Genomic DNA, 21102 nt, shown 5'->3' with positions numbered 1-21102 from the left:
TCCCTTATAGGTTGCCATCTTTGCTAGGAAACTTGCTAACCTACTTTAAGACACATTTTGTGCTCGTCTCTTTGACTTGAACTCAATAAATATGATTGATTGATTGATTGATTGAACTCACTAGGAAGCAAATTACGATTACCTCTGAGGTAAGAGAAGGGTCATGGAGAGGTACATCAAGGAGAAGGAGCTACATGCAAATTTGGTTGCTTATCAACAAAAGGGTGGAGGAACAGTTCAAGGATGAACACTCCTTGGATCTCATCAATCTAGAAGAGGAAGAGTGATGAACCAGTGCAATTATGCCACGAAATGGGGTGCATAGAGATGTTTCACGCTCAGGTGAGGCAATTTGGGTCAAATCCCTCTCTTACTCCCCAAGAATCAATCAATCAATCAATCAATCGTATTTATTGAGCGCTTACTGTGTGCAGAGCAAGAAGGTCTGAGGGAAATTAGATCAAGGAGGCCCTGATTATATCCTTCCTGAAACATACGGATTTTAGGGTAATATTGACGACCGTCTCTAGATGTTGCCAACCTGGACTTCCCAAACGCTTAGTACAGTGCTCTGCACACAGTAAGCACTCAATAAATATGATTGATTGATTGATTAACAGATACCATAATAATTATTATTAGACTTTTAGACTGTGAGCCCGCTGTTGGTTAGGGACCGTCTCTATATGTTGCCAGCTTGTACTTCCCAAGCGCTTAGTCCAGTGCTCTGCACACAGTAAGCACTCAATAAATACAATTGATTGATTGATAATATCTGTCTCTGCTTTTAGGGTGTAAACTCATGGTGGGCAGGGGATTCGCTTACCAACGCTTGCATTCTACTCTCCCAAGCAAGAATGCAAGTGAGAAGGAGTCTTAGTAGTCAGAAGGTCATGGTTTCTAATCCCTGCTCCTCCACTTGTCCTCCGTGTGACCTTGGGTGAGTCACTTCACCTCTCTGTGCCTTAGTTCTCTCATCTGTAAAATGGGGGTTGACAATTGTGGTATTTTAGTGCTTAGTACATATCAGGCACCGTGTTAAGCCCCTTCCTTCCTCTCCATCCCCCCCATCTTACCTCCTTCCCTTCCCCACAGCACCTGTGTATACGTATACATGTTTGTACATATTTATTACTCTATTTTACTTGTACATATCTATACTATTTTATTTTTTTAGTATGTTTAGTTTTGTTCTCTGTCTCCCCCCTTTTAGACTGTGAGCCCGCTGTTGGGTAGGGACTGTCTCTATGTGTTGCCAACTTGTACTTCCCAAGCGCTTAGTACAGTGCTCTGCACACAGTAAGAGCTCAATAAATACGATTGATTGATTGATTGAATGAATGAATGAATGAATCCCCCCACCTCACCTCCTTCCCCTCCCCACAGCCCCTGTATATATGTTTGCACAGATTTATTACTCTTATTTAATTGTACATATTTACTATTCTATTTATTTTATTTTGTTAATATGTTTTGTTTTGTCATCCGTCTCCCCCTTCTCGACTGTGAGCCCGCTGTTGGGCAGGGGCCGTCTCTAGATGTTGCCAACTTGGACTTCCCAAGCGCTTAGTACAGTGCTCTGCACACAGTAAGCGCTCAATAAATACGATTGAATGAATGAACCCCGGTTTCCTAGAGCCTCTAAGACCCTACACCTCCAAATCACTTTCCCTTATTTGTGATGGTGACAAATCCAGTGCATGTTTTTAAACAGATTTCAACCCGTGGCATTCACAATTTTTATTTGAGCAGCACAATCACAGAATGATAAAGACCAAGACTTGTTTTTTTTTTTTAATTTGAAAGGGGTTAAGTGGAAATTTGAGGAATTAGTGAAGATGATTGAGCGGTCCTGCCAGAGATGATGCTTTTCTTCAGTAATCATCAGAAAAGTACTCTGCTAAGTTCAAACATTACCTGTAGAAAAAAAGTTGAAACTTCAGAAGTTTTGAAGTTTAAAACACATCCAGCATTCAAAAAAATTACTGACAAACAAAAGCATTCTGATTGAGTTGAAAACAGAGGAAACTACAATTTTTTCCCTGTACAGGTCATACTGTAAACAAGAGGCACAGACAATTTTTCTGACATTAGCTGTCAGGTTACGTAAATTTAAAATTGTACCTTTTCCCCGGTGTTTTTATTCATGCTACTGAAAATATAGCAAGAATAAATATATAATACTGACTTTTTAGCCAATTACCTCTGCCGATGCATTTGACTAAATGGTACTAGAGTGCCCTGAAATTGCTCCAAAGAGCAATTTGCTGCGGGCAAAAATCACGTCCATTGAAAGCAGCGTGGCTTAGTGGAAGGAGTCAGAGGTCGTGGGTTCTAATTCCGACTCTGCCACTTGTCCGCTGTGTGACTTTGGGCAGGTCACTTAACGTCTCTGTGCCTCAGTTACCTCATCTGCAAAATGGGGATCAAGACTGTGAGCCCCAAGTGACACAACCTAATAACCTTGTATCTATCCCAGCGCTTAGAACAGTGCTTGGCACATAGTAAGCGCTTAACAAATACCACCATTATTATTATTATTATACAGCAGGGGGCTGGGAGCCAGAAGACCTGGGTTCTAATCCTGGCTCGGCCACTCGTCTGCTGTGTGACCTTGGGCAAGTCACCTAACTTCCCATATTCAATTCCTGTTTTCCCTCCCTCCCGACATGACTTACCTATTTGTATTACTGTCTGTCTCCCCCGCTAGACCGTGAGCTCGTTGTTGGGTAGGGACCGTCTCTATATGCTTCCAACTTGGACTTCCCAAGCGCTTAGCACAGTGCCCTGCACACAGTGGGCGCTCAATAAATGCCACTGAATGAATGACTCCCCACAGCACCTATGTATCTATCTGTAATTTATTGTGTTACCTATTTGTATTAATGTCTGTCTCCCCCGCTAGACCGTGAGCTCGTTGTTGGGTCGGGACCGTCTCTATATGCTTCCAACTTGTACTTCCCAAGCGCTTAGCACAGTGCCCTGCACACAGTGGGCGCTCAATAAATGCCACTGAATGAATGACTCCCCACAGCACCTATGTATCTATCTGTAATTTAGTGTGTTACCTATTTGTATTAATGTCTGTCTCCCCCTCTAGACCGTGAGCCCGTTGTTGGGTAGGGACCGTCTCTGTATGCTTCCAACTTGTACTTCCCAAGCGCTTAGCACAGTGCCCTGCACACAGTGGGCGCTCAATAAATGCCACTGAATGAATGACTCCCCACAGCACCTATATATCTATCTGTAATTTATTGTGTTACCTATTTGTATTAATGTCTGTCTCCCCCTCTAGACTGTGAGCTCGTTGTTGGGTAGGGACTGTCTCTATGTGTTACCAACTTGTACTTCCCAAGCGCTTAGTCCAGTGCTCTGCACACAGTAAGCGCTCAATAAATACGATTGAATGAAGGACTGTGAGCTCGTCCTCTAGACTGGGAGCTCGTTGTGGGCAGGGATTGTCTCTCTTTGTTGCCATACTGTACTTTCCCAGATGCTTCTACACTGTTGGGTAGGGACTGTCTCTATATGTTGCCAACTTGTACTTCCCAAGCGCTTAGTACAGTGCTCTGCACACAGTAAGCGCTCAATAAATATGCTTGATTGATTAGTACAGTGCTCTGCACACAGTTAGCGCTCAATAAACACGATTGAATGACTATGGGAGAGGGCCCGTATCGGGCCTGATTAACTTGTATCTACCCCACTGCCTAGAACAGCGCTTGATACAAAACGAGCGCTTAACAAACACCATCAATAACCCTAAAACTAAAAAAAAACTTAAAAGCGAGTTTGATGCTTCTGTCCTAAAATCCCTGCAGGATTCTGGCTCCATCGCACCACGGATGATGCCGGTTTCGGCCGAGGAACTCCCGCTTGCCTCAATGGTGATGAGAATGACAATCATCCATTCCAGGCGCAGCGCTCGCTTTTCATTCAAATGATTGCGCATCAGATCGGTGAGTTCCATGCAGTGCTGCAGCTTCTCGTTCATTACCTGTGAAAGACGGCGATAGTTTTTCTCGCTTAAGTCTCACCCTACATACGGCTCAGACCAGAAAACGAAAGGAGTTGACCGATGCGCAGAAACTCTTGGCTTTATGGATTTTTTTATCAAGGGGCTCAAGGCTAGACGGCCGAGGCCCAGTCAGCGTCGGTCATCTGCCCTTGGCTTTATTGGGCCCGGCTGTTTGAGGTTAAAACAAAACCCCCAGTCCTAAAATAAAAATGAGTGACATCTCACAGTCATCACGTCATCATGTCCAGGCAACAGAGGGGAAGGGGGAGATGAAGGGAGAAGACTAGGGAAGCGAGAGCCCTGAGCTGTGGGTTGTTTAGTTGGGAATAAGACAATCCCGACCACAAAGGCTGTGTGGGGCAATGGAGTTGAGAAATTCCCAACCCAGGGGGCTGCACTGCGGCCACATGGCTACGTCCAAAAGCTTGCGGGGAGAAAGGCGACTCGAAGTCTGAGAAGGGGCAAACGGGCAGCGAGGAAGTGGAGGGTTTGGCTTCAAAAACTTACTTGGGAAGGGCTCGGAAGCTTTCGGATTGTACTGTCCAAGAGCTTAGTACGGTGCTCTGCTCTTAGAGTGAAAGAAGTGCAGTAAGCGCTCAGTAAATACGATTGAATGAATGGAACTAGTAAACGTTTGCCATCATAAATGGAACTTACACTTACACCTCACCTCCTTCAGGACGCCTTCCCAGATTGAGCCCCTTCCTTCCTCTCCCCCTCGTCCCCCTCTCCATCCCCCCATCTTACCTCCGTCCCTTCCCCACAGCACCTGTATCTATGTATATATGGTTGTACGTATTTATTACTCTATTTATCTTGTACATATCTATTCTATTTATTTTATTTTGTTAGTATGTTTGGTTTTGTTCTCTGTCTCCCCCTTGTAGACTGTGAGCCCGCTGTTGGGTAGGGACTGTCTCTGTGTGTTGCCGACTTGTATTTCCCAAGCGCTTAGTACAGTGCTCTGCACACAGTAAGCGCTCAATAAATACGATTGATTGATTGATATGTTTGTACATATTTATTACTCTATTTATTTATTTTACTTATACATATCTATTCTATTTATTTTATTTTGTTAGTACGTTCAGTTTTGTTCTCTGTTTCCCCCTTCTAGACTGTGAGCCCACTGTTGGGTAGGGACTGTCTCTATATGTTGCCGCTTGTACTTCCCATGCGCTTAGTACAGTGCTCTGCACACAGTAAGCGCTCAATAAATACGATTGATTGATTGATTGATTTTATTTTGTTAATATGTTTGGTTTTGTTCTTTGTCTCCCCCTTCTAGACTGTGAGCCCGCTGTTTGGGTAGGGACTGTCTCTATATGTTGCCAACTTGTACTTCCCATGCGCTTAGTACAGTGCTCTGCACACAGTAAGCGCTCAATAAATACGATTGACTGATTGATTTTATTTTGTTAATATGTTTGGTTGTGTTCTCTGTCTCCCCCCTCTAGACTGTGAGCTCACTGTTGGGTAGGGACTGTCTCTAGATGTCGCCAGCTTGGACTTCCCAAGCGCTTAGTACAGTGCTCTGCACACAGTAAGCGCTCAATAAATATGATTGATTGATTTACAGGATTCCTTTAATTCAATCAATTTAATTTAATTTAATTAATTTGCCAGTCTAGTTTTTACAAGCTGATGGAATTACTTATTGGTCTCAGTTTCTGCATTTTATTGTTTAAGAGAGTTCAGCGTACAGCAGTTAGGTCGTTTTCTAAAGGGTCTTTGCAATCAATCAGCTGTCGAAAGGCAGCAAAGAGCAGGGACTGGGTGTCAAGGGAACTGGATTCGATTCTTGCTAGTGCCACTTAATAATAATAATTAAGGTATTTAATTGCTCACTATATGCCAGGCACTGTTCTAAGAGCTGGGGGAGATACATGATAATCAGGTTGGACACAGTCCCTGTCCCACATAGGGCTCACAGTCTTAATCCCCATTTTACAGATGAGGGAACTGAGGCACAGAGAAGTGAAGTGACTTGCTCAAGGTCTCACTGCAGACAAGTGGCAGAGCCGCTATCAGAACCTGTGACCTTCTCACTCTCAGGCCCTTGCTCTATCCACTAGGCCAGGATCGCCTGCTGGGGCAAGTCATTTAACTCTGTGACTCAGTTTCCCCATCGGTAAAATGGGGATAAAATACTGGTCTCCCTCCTAGACTGTGAGCCTTAGCGCAGTAATTGCTCAATAAATGCCATTTTTAATTTTATTAAGTTCCTGATTGGCTTGGGGCAGTAGAATCTACTCTCAAAAGCTATTCTGAATCCTAATGGACAACCTTTTTGAGGAACAGTGTACTTTTAGGGCATTTAACAGACTTTCAGAACAAAAAAAAATGGGGCCGGTCTGTTTTTCTTTCTTATTAAAAGAAAGTCTTCTAGACTGTGAGCCCACTGCTGGGTAGGGACTGTTGCCAATTTGTACTTCCCAAGCGCTTAGTACAGTGCTCTGCACACAGTAAGCGCTCAATAAATACGATTAAATACGATTGATGATTAAAATGTCAATTCTGAATGACCTGATTGGAACTTGTTCACCACTCTTAAATATTAAAAGTCACACACAAGGCTCATGCTTACCCAGAAATGCATAGCTGTGCAAGTGGTCTCCCTCTTTTACAGACACACACGCCCCCCCATCCAACACCCCCCAAGGAAAGCCTAGGTTTTTGAAACTTTCTGATTCTCTTCTGCACCTACCAGGGTAAGACTCCGTACTACACTAAGCAAGCGAGAGGACATGAGGATTATGAAGCCTTCAGCTCACTAGTGGTGCTTATAAACTCCAGTGCCGTGACGCTCGAGTCAGCCTGGAACACCACTGACAAATGTTGCCCGTCTTTCTGGTCCTACCTGCTTGAATTGGGAGCTCTGCAGTCCCGAGTTAGGGGGGTGAGGGGGTGGAAGGCCACGGCATTTGCGTCCCCTGAGGGGCTGGTCATTGGAGGCGGAAGGATTTTAAAATCATCATCATCATCATCATCAATCATATTTATTGAGCGCTTACTGTGTGCAGAGCACTGTACTAAGCGCTTGGGAAGTCCAAGTTGGCAACATCTAGAGACGGTCCCTACCCAACAGTGGGCTCACAGTCTAGAAGGGGGAGACAGAGAACAAAACCAAACACACTAACAAAATAAAATGAATAGAATAGATATGTACAAGTAAAATAAATAGAGTACTAAATATGTACAAACATATATACAGGTGCTGTGGGGAAGGGAAGGAGGTAAGATGGGGGGATGGAGAGGGGGACGAGGAGGAGAGGAAGGAAGGGGCTCAGTCTGGGAGGCACATAGTAAGCATATAACAAAGACCGTTTAAATAAATAAGGTAGGTCTGGGTGAAGAGGCTGGCTGTGGAATATGAGTTTCCCTAATAGGTTGTGCTGCATCTAGCTGCGAGCTTTTGGGATGGTCTCTGACTCTTTCTCCGATTAACTGAGGGCTTACGGTGTGTAGAGCACTACACTAAGCCCTTGGGAGAGTACAGAACAATACAGTTGGCAGACCTGATCCCTATCCCTCCAGGTACTTACAGTCTAGCCCCTGCCACTGCCTCTCGGGGTTCGGCTTCCCAGCTCTCACCCTGTTTTCCCCTCCCTGAAAATAGAGGGGCTGGACTGACCGGCCACACAGTAAATGCTGGTGCCGCCTGGAAGATGAAGAACACACAATTCTGACAGAACGTATGCTTTCATTCTCTGTTTTGGCTAGAACACTGTTTTGGGAATTGAGGAACCCGTGCCGGACAACGCAAGTCTATCTGAATACGGGACACCGGAGGGTCGGAAGAAACTACGAGAGCCCGCCCACGTACGTGCCGTTGGGCGGCTCCGGACACCTGGCGGATCACGGCACCGATTCTCCTCAACGGGCAGTTCTGCCAGCACGCAATCCCCGTGTTTTCGGAAAACTGGCTGCACAAGCGACCCTGTCCCCTCCTTGAGGTTCACTGGGCAATCCCCACCAAGTCCCTCCTCTCCCAACGGTCCTCATTCGTGGCTTGGCCCAAGCCAGGCTGGGCTACCAGCCCACCAACGCCCATTCCAAGTCGTTCGCCACTCTACTGCTAGTGGGTAGAAACAGCCACCCGCTCAGCTCCCGAGTGGGGGTTTTCCAAGCTGGGAAGCGAGGGGGCTCGCTATCTTGTGCCCTCACTTGTCCAGGATCAGGACTCTATCTCCTGGCAGCCCCACAAGTGTGTGCTAGCTGCAAATGGACGGAGACAAGGATGTGGGGGAAAGGGAAGAGGGGATACTGGGCACAGGCCGCGGGAAGCTTGTCACTCTGAGCAGTTGGGCTTGGCACAATGTACTCCTTGCTAAAATCTGCATGGGCCTAACAGTGCTTACCCCATCGTGGATCAGGTATGCAAGAGATTCTCCAAGGCGTTCACAGCGGAGGGACAACTCTCTACCTACATCATATCTATTCTATTCATTTTATTTTGTTAGTACGTTTGGTTTTGTCCTCTGTCTCCCCCTTTTAGACTGTGAGCCCGCTGTTGGGTAGGGACTGTCTCTAGATGTTGCCAATTTGGACTTCCCAAGCGCTCAGTACAGTGCTCTGCACATAGTAAGCGCTCAATAAATACGATTGATGATGATGATATCTATTCTATTTATTTTATTTTGTTAGTACGTTTGGTTTTGTCCTCTGTCTCCCCCTTTTAGACTGTGAGCCCGCTGCTGGGTAGGGACCGTCTCTAGATGTTGCCAATTTGGACTTCCCAAGCGCTTAGTACAGTGTTCTGCACATAGTAAGCGCTCAATAAATACGATTGATGATGATGATGATGATATCTATTCTATTTATTTAATTTTGTTAGTACGTTTGGTTTTGTTCTCTGTCTCCCCCTTTTAGACTGTGAGCCCGCTGTTGGGTAGGGACCGTCTCTAGATGTTGCCAATTTGGACTTCCCAAGCGCTTAGTACAGTGCTCTGCACATAGTAAGCGCTCAATAAATACGATTGATGATGATGATGATGATATCTATTCTATTTATTTTATTTTGTTAGTACGTTTGGTTTTGTCCTCTGTCTCCCCCTTTTAGACTGTGAGCCCGCTGTTGGGTAGGGCCTGTCTCTAGATGTTGCCAATTTGGACTTCCCAAGCGCTTAGTACAGTGCTCTGCACATAGTAAGTGCTCAATAAATACTATTGATGATGATGATGATAGATCCACTGTGCGGAAACCCACCAAAGGGTGAGGACCTGCCTTCCTGTGGCTGCACCTGGGCCGAGTGTGTCTTGCTTCAATCCGTGAGGAGCGGGGCATTGGGTTGTGAGGCCCCCACAGTGGGCAATAATAATAATAATAATAATAATAATAATAATAATGATGGCATTTATTAAGCGCTTACTATGTGCAGAGCACTGTTCTAAGCGCTGGGTGGTGACTGCTCTGAGCATGAATGATCACAGAAACCAAGAACTACAAAACGACTACAAAATGACTGCTCTGAGCATGAGACTGTGAGCCCACTGTTGGGTACGGACTGTCTCTATATGTTGCCAATTTGTACTTCCCAAGCGCTTAGTACAGTGCTCTGCACATAGTAAGCGCTCAATAAATACGATTGATGATGATGATGATGATGATGATGAGTGATCACAGAAACCAAGAACTACAAAACGACTGTATATGTTTAGCTGGAAGGTTGGGGGATCAAGAGCAGGTTTTTGGGGGAGAAGAGAAGAAAATGGAGCCTGTCGCTCAAAATGAGAAAATTAGTGGCTTATGAAGAGAATGAAAGATTTTTCTTTCACTGTTCTCAAGTTACAAAATCACATCATGAATGACAATCAATCAATCGTAGTGAGCGCTTACTGTGTGCAGAGCACTGGACTAAGCGCTTGGGAAGTACAAGTCGGCAACACACAGAGACAGTCCCTACCCAACAGCGGGCTCACAGTCCAGAAGGCGGAGACAGAGAACAAAACCAAACATACTAACAAAATAAAATAAATAGAATAGATATGTACAAGTAAAATAAATAAATAAATAGAGTAATAAATCTGTACAAACATATATCCATATATACAGTTGCTGTGGGGAAGGGAAGGAGGTAAGATGGGGGGGATGGAGAGGAGGACGAGGGGGAGAGGAAGGAAGGGGCTCAGTCTGGGAAGGCCTCCTGGAGGAGGTGCGCTCTCAAGAGGTAGTTAAATGGTTAGAATTATAGCCTATGATGAGGAAAAGATAAGAGATGGGGATTACATAAAACAGAAGGTTGAGGGGTGAGTCTACTTTACATTTCTATAACTATCCTGACCTTCCAAAGCCTTTCCACAACAACCGTACCATCTGTTCTCATACCATTCCCGGGAAGCAGGAAGGGATCACACTGCTGTTTCCCATTTTATGGATGCGTAAATCGAGGCACAGATTGTCTGAATTATTAGTCCAACCCCCCTCAGGGGGAGAGCCAAGACAAAGAACTCCAGGTTGCAACTCACCCCAGCTCCGCTCCTCCCCAGGCCCTCCCTGCGAGTACACGAGGGGTCCACACTGAGTGCAGGAGGGAAGGGACTGGAGCTGCACTTGAGTAATAATAATAATAATAATAATAATGATAATGTTGGCATTTGTTAAGTGCTTACTATGTGCAAAGCACTGTTCTAAGCGCTGGGAGGGTACAAAGTGGTCAGGTTGTCCCACGTGGGGCTCACAGCCTTAATCCCCATTTTACAGATGAGGTAGCTGAGGCTCAGAGAAGTTAAGTGACTTACCCAAGGTCACACAGCAGACATGTGGCAGAGCCGGGATTCAAACCCATGACCTCTGACTCCAAAGCCCGGGCTCTTTCTACTGAGCCACGAGTATAAATTAGATACAAGAAAGAGCAGCACTAATCGTGGTTAAATAGTATTGGGATGAGTTACTGAAGGGAGAATGTGGACTCTCCTTCTCGGGGCCAATTTAAGTGTCAGTCTGCCAGAGGCAGATAAACTGTCAGAGTCCTTTCCAATCACGTGAGTCTAATCTACGATGAACATCTCGGTGACATTCTCCAGGAAAAACACGAAGCCATACTCGCTTGTCACAAAAAAGCAAGAATGATGACTACAGGCATCCCCACGCCTGTGGGGATGGGAACGGTGATCGCGAGGTGAAGTGGAAGACGATTCGGGACCCCCGCTCTTCTATCTCGCACCCCACAGATGTGGTAAGTTTCATATAATTCCACTGCACCCAATCGAACCAAACATTTTCCCTAGAGAGAAGGTTTTGAATAGGGTTTTCCCAAGGTGCCAGGGCATAGGGGAGGATCCTCCATCTTTTTTTGTGGGGGATTTTCAGGCCAGAAGGAGGGGCCGGAGGAACTGAGAGGGGAGAGAAAGGGATGGAAAAGGAGGTGATGGGGCAGAAGCCGGCAGTGATTGGTGGAAGCAAAAGGGAGAAAGAAAAAGGGCTCTCTGATAGACGGTACGGAAAATTTATGGGACATGAAGGGGTACACGTGCATTTCTGCAAACCCTTGAGAGATTCCAAAATGAATTTCTTAGCAAACAGTCTGGGAACTGTAGTTTTAGTTGGGGCCAGAATGCTCATCCTGCCCCAACAGGATAACCCATTAGCAACTGCAGAGGTTTTAGACATTCTGCCGCTGATGAAATCTGATGAATGAGAACAAATGGTACAGTTGTTGTGGAAAGGCTTTGGAAAGTCAGGATAGTTACAGAAATCTGATGAAAAGGACTCCAGGAAAAGTTACGTAAAACCCAGTGCAACTCAACCCGTCCTTCAGCTAGTAACTGCCCGCGTGCCTGAAACAGGAATTTTCTTTTATACGAACCTAAGTCAAGCAACTTCCCTTCCTCGGTTCCTTCCAGCCTAAATCGCTTCTTCGGTTCCCTGGCGTACTCCTCGCCGTCTCTCTACCTCCACACTTAGGATCGCTGCCTCCTAAAAAGCTGCATAAGCGAAGGAGGACTCAATCACCTGGTTCCCCCGACCCTACCTTGCCTCCCTGATATCAATCAATCAATCAATCAATCATATTTATTGAGCGCTTACTGTGTGCAGAGCATATCCTACTATAACCCAACCTACTCACGGTACCTCAATCTCCTCTACCTCACCGCAAACCCCTGGCCCTCATTCTGCCTCTGGCCTGGGAAGCCCTCCCTCTTCATGTCCCACAGACGATCACTCTCCCCTCCTTCAAAATCTTATTAAAAGCACATCCCTAAGAGGTCTTTCCCCACTAAGCCCTCATTTCCTCTTACCCACTCCTTTCTGGGTCCCCCTTGCACTTGGATTTGTACTCTTTATTCATCTGTCAGCACCACAGCACTTATGTACGTGTCTGTAATTCATTTATAATAATATAATAATAATAATAATAAAATAGGGCTTACTATGTCCCCGTCTTACCTCCTTCCCTTCCCCACAGCACCTGTATATATGTATATGTTTGTACGTATTTATTACTCTATTTATTTTACTTGTACATATCTATTCTATTTATTTTATTTTGTTAATATGTTTGGTTTTGTTCTCTGTCTCCCCCTTCTAGACTGTGAGCCCACTGTTGGGTAGGGACCGTCTCTACATGCTGCCAACTTGTACTTCCCAAGCGCTTAGTACAGTGCTTAGCACACAGTAACTGCTCAGTAAATACGATTGATTGATTGATTGATTGGGGTGGATACAAGGTAATCAAGTTGGACACAGTCCCTTTTCCACATGGGGCTCACAGTCTTAATCCCCATTTTAGGGATGAGGTAACTGAGGCACAAAGAAGTGACATGACTTGCCCAAGGTCACACAGCAGACAAGTGGTAGATTAGAACCCAGGTCCTTCTGACTCCCAAGCCTGTGCTCTATCCATTAGGCCACGCTGTCTCCCCCCTCTAGACTGTAAGCTCATTTTGGGCAGGGAACTTTTCTTTCAATTCTGTGTACTGTACTCTCTCAAACACTTAGTATAGTACTATGTACACAGTAAGTGCTCAAATGCAGAAGCACATAGTAAGCGCTTAACAAATACCAACATTATTATTATTATTATTATTATTATTATTATTATCATTAGAAGCAGCATGGCTCCATGGAAAGAGCCTGGGCTTGGGAGTCGGAGGTCGTGGGTTCTAATCCCAGCTCTGCCACTCGTCAGCTGTGTGACTTTGGGCAAGTCACTTCACTTCTCTGAGCCTCAGTTCCCTCATCTGTAAAATGGGGATTAAGACTGTGAGCCCCACGTGGGACAACCTGATCACCTTGTATCCCCCCAGTGCTAAGAATAGTGCTTCGCACATAGTAAGCGCTTAACAAATGCCACCATCATTATTATTATTAAATGCGATTGATTGAGGATGCTGCTCATTTCCTGTGGTTACTATAATCCATGTCCCTGATAACATATTTACTGCCTGCCTTTTTTTTTGCTGCCCAGTCAATCAATCAATCAATCGTATTTATTGAGCGCTTACTATGTGCAGAGCACTGTACTAAGCACTTAGGAAGTACAAATTGGCAACATACAGAGACAGTCCCTACCCAACGGTGGGCTCACAGTCGAAAAGGGGGAGACAGACAACAAAACCAAACATACTAACAAAATAAAATAAAAGAATAGATATGTACAAGTAAAATAAATAGAGTAATAAATCTGTACAAACATATATACATATATACAGGTGCTGTGGGGAAGGGAAGGAGGTAAGATGGGGGGGATGGAGAGGGGGATGAGGGGGAGAGTCCATATTAAACACAGGATTGGCGGATGGATAAGTAAACTGCTTATTTACAATGACGATTTAAATGGCCTTACATTTAGGTTTCCAGATAATTTTACAATAGGTTTTCCAGGCCTGTTGGGAAGGTGACCCTTCACAGATGAAAGCAGGGGTTCACCTAAAATGGGCATTTTGTTCACCCTCACAAAGGAAATCAGTTGAAAGATAACGAGAGGTGCTGCTTCATTTTAAAAGTGTAACAAACATACCATTCAGAAAACACTTTTGTAACTGGGCTTTCACTTTTCAAGAGAAAAACATCCCGAACCTTAAGACTACCTCCTGTAGTCGAGGCACCTGTTTATCAGTGAAAGCACATACTTTATGTATTATTTCTTTAACAGAGGTATTTATGGAGTGGTTACAATGTGCAGAGCACTGTACTAAGCATTATAACCCACCTCTAAACCCAAAGCTTTCTGTTTCAGGCAGTAAGGAAGCTTCTGGGTGGAGCTTGTAAATTTGGGTATTTGACAGCTGCTTTTTGATGCCTAAAAAGTACTAGGTTGAGGTACCCTTCAAGGCCCTGCTGAGAGCTCACCTCCTCCAGGAGGCCTTCCCAGACTGAGCCCCTTCTTTCCTCTCCCCCTCGTCCCCCTCTCCATCCCCCCGTCTTACCTCCTTCCCTTCCCCACAGCACCTGTATATATGTATATATGGTTGTACATATTTATTACTCTATTTATTTATTTATTTATTTATTTTACTTGTACATTTCTATCCTACTTATTTTATTTTGTTGGTATGTTTGGTTCTGTTCTCTGTCTCCCCCTTTTAGACTGTGAGCCCACTGTTGGGTAGGGACTGTCTCTATGTGATGCCAATTTGTACTTCCCAAGCGCTTAGTACAGTGCTCTGCACATAGTAAGCGCTCAATAAATACGATTGATTGATTGATTGATTGATTGAACCAAAATACTAGCTGGGATTAATGCAGTTCTTACTTCCCTGATCGCCATCTCCAATAGCTCTCCAATGGCTTCTTCCCCATGCTTTCAAATGTGCTCGTTATTTCCCGCATCCTAAAAAAATCCTCCCTTGACCCCACGGCCCCCTTGGGTTATCGCCCCATCTTCCTCTTACCATTCCTCTCCAAACTCCTTGAGTGAGTTGCCTACACACACTGTCTCAATTTCCTCTCCGCCGATCCTCTTCCTGACCCCCTCTCTGGCTTTCTTCCTTTTCACGCTACAGAAACCGCCCTCTCAAAGGTCACAAAGGATCGACTTCTTGCCCAATCCAAGGGCTTCTGCTCCACCCTAATCTCCCCCGACCTCTCGGCTGCCTTTGACACTGTAGACCATTCCCTTCTCATTCAGTCGTATTTATTGAGCGCCTACTGTGTGCAGAGCACTTAGCTGCCCTGACACTGTCCTCTCCTGGTTCTCCTCCTCTCTCTCTGGCCACTAATTCTCAGTCTCTTTTGCAGGCTCTTCCTCTGCCTTCCACCCCCTAACTGTGGGAGTCCCTCAAGGTTCAGTTCTGGTTCCTCTTCCATTCTCCATCTACACCCACTCCCTTGGAGAACTCATTTGCTCCCAAGACTTCAACTTTCATCGGCGGGACAGGCAAGAACGAGGCACAGTGAGGAGGTTAGCGGCAGAGGAGCGGAGGGTGCGGGCTGGGCTGGAGAAGGAGAGAAGGGAGGTGAGGTAGGAGGGGGCGAGGGGATGGACAGCCTGGAAGCTGAGAGTGAGGAGTTTTTGCTTGATGTGTAGGTTGACAGGCAGCCACTGGAGATTTTTGAGGAGGGGAGTAACACGCCCAGAGCGTTTCTGCACAAAGATGATCCGGGCAGCAGCGTGAAGTATAGACTGAAGCGGGGAGAGACAGGAGGATGGGAGATCACAGAGGAGGCTGATGCAATAATCCAGTCGGGATAAGATGAGAGACTGAACTAGCAAGGTAGCGATTTGGATGGCGAGGAAAGGGCGGATCTTGGCGATGTCGCGGAGCTGAGACCGGCAGGTTTTGGTGATGGATTGGACGTGAGGGGTGAACGAGAGAGCGGAGTCGAGGATGACACCAAGGTTGCGGGCTTGGGAGACGGGAAGGATGGCAGTGCCGTCTACAGTGACGGGAAAGTCAGGGAGAGGGCAGGGTTTGGGAGGGAAGATAAGGAGTTCAGTCTTGGACATGTTGAGTTTTAGATGGCGGGCAGACATCCAGATGGAGATGTCCTGAAGCCAGGAGGAGACGCGAGCCTGAAGGGAGGGAGAGAGAGCAGGGGCAGAGATGTAGATTTGGGTGTCATCAGCATAGAGATGATAGTTGAAGCCATGATTTCTGATTTTTTAAGTACTACAGATTCCCCCAAGTGGAATGCAGTACAACCGTATATGTCACCAAAGTGCAAGAGATTATCTGACAAGAAGGACATGTAAAACAAGGCGTTCCACACAGGGAACAAGAATTTAAATTTTCTTCACCCTGGGGTGATCGATAATTGTGGCTGACTTTTCTTATCTCAGGAAGTCGCGAGCGTCCTACCTTAACTCTCCGCGCAATGCTGAGAAACTGACATGTTTTGTCGTAAAGCCCTTCTAGGTTTTCTCTGTCCCAGTAGAAATCAGGGGTCATTAGGAAGTCTGACCTCAAGTTGATGCGGTGTCTGAAAAGGGAAAAAGACATCTGTTTAGATGAACCTAGCCACCCAAATAAGAATTGTGACACACTTGCAAGACTCTCAAACTAAGACAGAATCCGCATTTAGGAGCCCCCAGCCTGACAGTCTTTTTCCTCTCCTCCTTCCCCTCCCCACAGCACTTGTATATATTTGTAGATTTATTACTCCTCTCTTTATTTTATTTGTACATATTTACTATTCTATTTATTTTGTTAATGATGTGCATATAACTGTAAGTCTATTTGTTCTGGTGATTTTGACACCTGTCTACGTGTTCTGTTTCGTTGTCTGTCGTCCCCTTCTAGACTGTGAGCCCGTTGTTGGGTAGCGACCGTCTCTATATGTTGCCGACTTGTACTTCCCAAGCGCTTAGCCCAGTGCTCTGCACACAGGAAGCGCTCAATAAATACGAATAAATGAATGACAGACGATGGATCCTAACCGGGCTTTGCTTCCTCCCTACTCCCACAACCTCCTGGCCGGACCTCTCCCTCCCCACACCCCTTCGGCCTTTATTCCAAAACTCTGCTCTCTTGGCAACGAAACTGTGAGCTTTGGAGACCACGAAGATGGAGGCACGTGAGGGAGGAGGGAAAATGCGAAACAAATTGCTATTCCCTGGAGCAAACGGCCTCTGAACATGTGCAAACTCCTAATTTATGCAGCTTCCAGGGTCAGTAAGTTTGGAAATCATTTTCAGATGACTGTGAAAATCATATGATAATTATATAGCAGAGCCCTGGCTAATGGTGACTATTGGGATGCCACTGTTCGGTTTTAAATGGTTTGGTTTTAAACTATGTAAATAAAAATCTGTTCAATCAAGCATTTCTCTAGAGCTTTATATTTGCATAGTGCTGTATAGTCATTTATTTTTTAATCCTTAAATCACCCCCAGGAGGCAGGTAAGTAACAGGCACTCTGTTTTTTATCCAAAGATCATCAGAAGAACCTACAAGCAGTATCTCATTAATCCTCAAGCCAAACCAGTTTAGCAGGTGGAGAGGAAGGTTATCGCTCCCATTTCACCGGAATGGAAGTGAGGTGTAGAGAAGAGCGGCCCCAAACTATGCAGTAAACTATTCAGAAATTTCTAGTTTTGGGTCTCTTGCTGGGATTAAGGGGACAAAGTGTTTCCATAGCACTTTAATTTACATTAAACCCTAGAAACGGCAAGTTACCGGCCTGGTGAGTAGAACAACTCATGACAAGTCGTCAGAATGCTACTCCCCTCCTGCATATTTTTCCATAAATAAAAATATCTACTTGACGGTTGTCTGAGAGTTCTTTCCTGAACTCAGTGGGAAGCACTTCACCCATTACTGGCCGGAGGGTTGCATTTTAATGCAGTGGGATATTTAAACATTCCATCTAGTCACAGAATTGCAATACTGGTATTTGCTAAATGTTTACTCTGTTCCACGCACTGAACTGACCTGTATATGTTTGTACATATTTATTACTCTATTTATTCATTTATTTATTTTACTTGTACATATCTATTCTATTTATTTTATTTTGTTAGTATGTTTGCTTTTGTTCTCTGTCTCCCCCTTCTAGACTGTGAGCCCACTGTTGGGTAGGGACTGTCTCTAGATGTTGTCTCTATATGTCTCTATATCCCCCTCGTCCCCCTCTCCACCCCCCCATCTTACCTCCTTCCCGTCCCCACAGCACCTGTATATATGTATATATGTTTGTACATATTTATTACTCTATTTATTTTACTTGTACATATCTATTCTATTTATTTTGTTAGTATGTTTGGTTTTGTTCTCTGTCTCCCCCTTTCTAGACTGTGAGCCCGCTGTTGGGTAGGGACTGTCTCTATATGTTGCCAACTTGGACTTCCCAAGTGCTTAGTCCAGTGCTCTGCACACAGTAAGCGCTCAGTAAATACGATTGATTGATTGATTGATTGACCACTGGGGTAGATACAAGATAATCAGGTCTGTCACAGACCCTGACCCACAAAGGGCTCACAGCCGCAGGAGGACTGAAACCCCATCTGACAGATGAGGAAGCTGAGGCACAAAGAAGTTAAGTGACTTGTCCAAGGTCACACAGCAGGCAAGAGGCTGAGCCGGGAAACCCAGGTCCTCTGACACCCAGGCCCCTGCTCAGCGCTTAGAACAGTGCTTTGCACATAGTAAGCGCTTAATAAATGCCATTATTATTATTATTATTATTATTATTATTATTATTATTATTATTATTATTATTATTTCCACCAGGCCATGCTGTTTTCAACAGCACAGAATCTTTCTACCTCTAGACAAAGTCTCCTCTGTCTCCTCCCTTTGCCTGCTGTGTGACCTTGGACAAGTCACTTAACTTCTTTGTGCCTCAGCTTCCTCATCTGTCAGATGTGGGTTCTTTGTGGAGAAGCTTTGTTCCGCAGCAAGGTTTATCCCAAAACACTGTGTTCCACAGGACAGTTCTACTTGCTTGGGGTCAATTTTCTGAAGTGAACTGTGATCGATCAATCAATCAATCAATCAATCGTATTTATTGAGCGCTTACTTTGTGCAGAGCACTGTACTAAGAGCTTGGGAAGTACAAGTTGGCAACATCTAGAGACAGTCCCTACCCAACAGTGGGCTCACAGTCTAAAAGGGGGAGACAGAGAACAAAACCAAACATACTAACAAAATAAAATAAATAGAATAGATATGTACAAGTAAAATAGAGTAATAAATATGTACAAATAAATACATAAATTTATAAATAAATAAATAATAAATAAATAAATACGTGATTCCTACAGAGGCAGTGTTTTTCCTTCCTACTGCAAATACCATAGCAATCTGTTTCCTGGAAGTTGCTCAGTAGGCTCTGCTTTGAGAAAGGAATAGAAACTTTTACCTTATGGCGAAAAGTTCCCCAATTTTCTGCATAACCTGCCCATGGGAGAGGTTCACCCGTTTTCCAGTTTTCAAGGCCTGTAGAAAAACATTAGACATTTTGGCCAAATACGTAATTGAAATTTGCTTTTCTATTTAGACAGTCTGGGCAAAGGATTTTTAAGTACCCTCATTCTTGCCCTGAACTGCGGTGAAGATTGCAATCACTACACTAGACCTCCGAATTCGGTGTCGCTGGTCCAGACGGAAGAATCTACAGCTCTTCAGCATTTTTTAAGGTAAATTCTGTATCCTCTAGGGAATCTGTAAAATGGGGATTAAGACTGTGAGCCCCCCGTGGGACAACCCGATCGCCTTGTAACCTCCCCAGCGCTTAGAACAGTGCTTTGCACATAGTAAATGCTTAATAAATGCCATTATTATTATTATTAAATAGATTGGCTCTCTTCAATACAGCCCACGCCTGCCCTCCTGAGGCTCAAAAAATCTTATTCTGCAATAATCTCAGACTTTCCTTTTTCCAGGCAGTACTTCTTGTGTTTCCACTGGGAAAAACCAGAGCTTTAGTTCAAATCTTCCTCATTTCTCAAGTGTAATTAATTAGAATAGCTTTTCAATTTTTTGATGAAAATATTTACTCCCATCTTTCATGGCACTCCTCCAACTTTCTGTCTGACGTTAATATAATATGGAAAAAATTCACCCCTTTTCCAAATTGCAAGCTAAAGATAACCTCTTACTTCCCGGGAGAGGCGGTATTTCCCCAGAGTGTTTATTCAGTTACATGTAAAATCTTATCTAATGTCATCATAAATTCACTTAAAATGCTTATCAAGATTTTTTTTTATTTATAGAAGTTCTGAAAAATTCATATGACTAATTTTTCTTCCATTCTTCTCCTCCCCCCCAACCCAGTTCCTTGAGACTGGAAACAGAAGTTGACTTGCATTCTTTGGAGGGTTTTTTCTAAGATGGTTCTATCCAGTGCTCTTTTTTGGGTACTCATTACTACTTTACTACAAAGTCTAATGTCCATAAATACTTTTCTACTAATCCATTACCAACTTAATACGTCATTTCTGTGCTCTAAACCTCTTGTAAATGTGTATTATACTTTTTTAAAACATATTTTTACCTCTGGAATTGACTGAATGGATTCCACGAAATTATCCAGTGACGCTTCCCATATAGCCAGCTTTACTGGAAAAAAATTAAGGACAACACATTCACATTCTGCTGTCTGCTTTCATATACATGCCTACTTTCATATGCTTGCTTATGCACGTTCTGCTGTCTACTTTCATATACACGCTTGCTTACTGAATATATGCACTCTACTAAAATGTTCTCAATTATAGAAAACAATTGTGAATATCCATTTAGGGTGGAAACTAGGGGAGCCCAATCAGCTCATTATCACTAAATGAATTTGTAAATTCAGTTGAACACCATATCAACAATGCTATCAACAATTCCCTTTAATTGCATTAACCGGAACTCACCTACACATTACTGAGAAAAATGTCATTGGATACCAGTCAGTGTCCTATGGTCTCGCTCACTGACACGAGCAAATGAAAATTCAAATTGATCCCTTGGCTTTTTTGCATAGTGCTTACATTGTTTCAAAGCTCTTTCACCTCAATGATCCTAATCTCACTGACACGAGCACATAAAAATTCAAATTAATCCCTTGGTTTTTTTGCATAGTGCTTACATTGTTTCAAAGCTCTTTCATCTCAATGATCCTAAGCTTATTCTCACAACATCACTGCGAGGTAGGGAGAACCAGTATCATATCCCCATTTTAAAATGAGAAAACGGAGGCCCATGCAGGTGAA

The 21102-nt window shown here is 44.3% G+C and overlaps 1 protein-coding gene across 1 annotated transcript in view; it reads right to left on the bottom strand.

The window, feature by feature from the left end:
- Positions 1-1731: 1731 nt before the first annotated feature.
- Positions 1732-21102, bottom strand: part of RMND1 (required for meiotic nuclear division 1 homolog) — a 67504-nt gene continuing 48133 nt past the window's right edge. The window contains exons 9-13 of the mRNA XM_038741556.1: positions 20397-20461; positions 19263-19339; positions 16262-16382; positions 3881-3997; positions 1732-1917 (exon numbers count right to left, since the gene is read on the bottom strand). Coding sequence (XP_038597484.1) covers positions 1885-1917; positions 3881-3997; positions 16262-16382; positions 19263-19339; positions 20397-20461 — 413 coding nt within the window. The 3' untranslated portion in view covers positions 1732-1884. The remainder of the gene's footprint in view (positions 1918-3880; positions 3998-16261; positions 16383-19262; positions 19340-20396; positions 20462-21102) is intronic.

This window comes from Tachyglossus aculeatus, chromosome 2 (assembly GCF_015852505.1).
Source record: "Tachyglossus aculeatus isolate mTacAcu1 chromosome 2, mTacAcu1.pri, whole genome shotgun sequence".
In the NCBI taxonomy this organism is placed as follows: domain Eukaryota; kingdom Metazoa; phylum Chordata; class Mammalia; order Monotremata; family Tachyglossidae; genus Tachyglossus; species Tachyglossus aculeatus.
The sequence above is the reverse complement of the archived record's forward strand: the minus strand, read 5'-3'. Positions and strand labels throughout refer to the sequence as shown.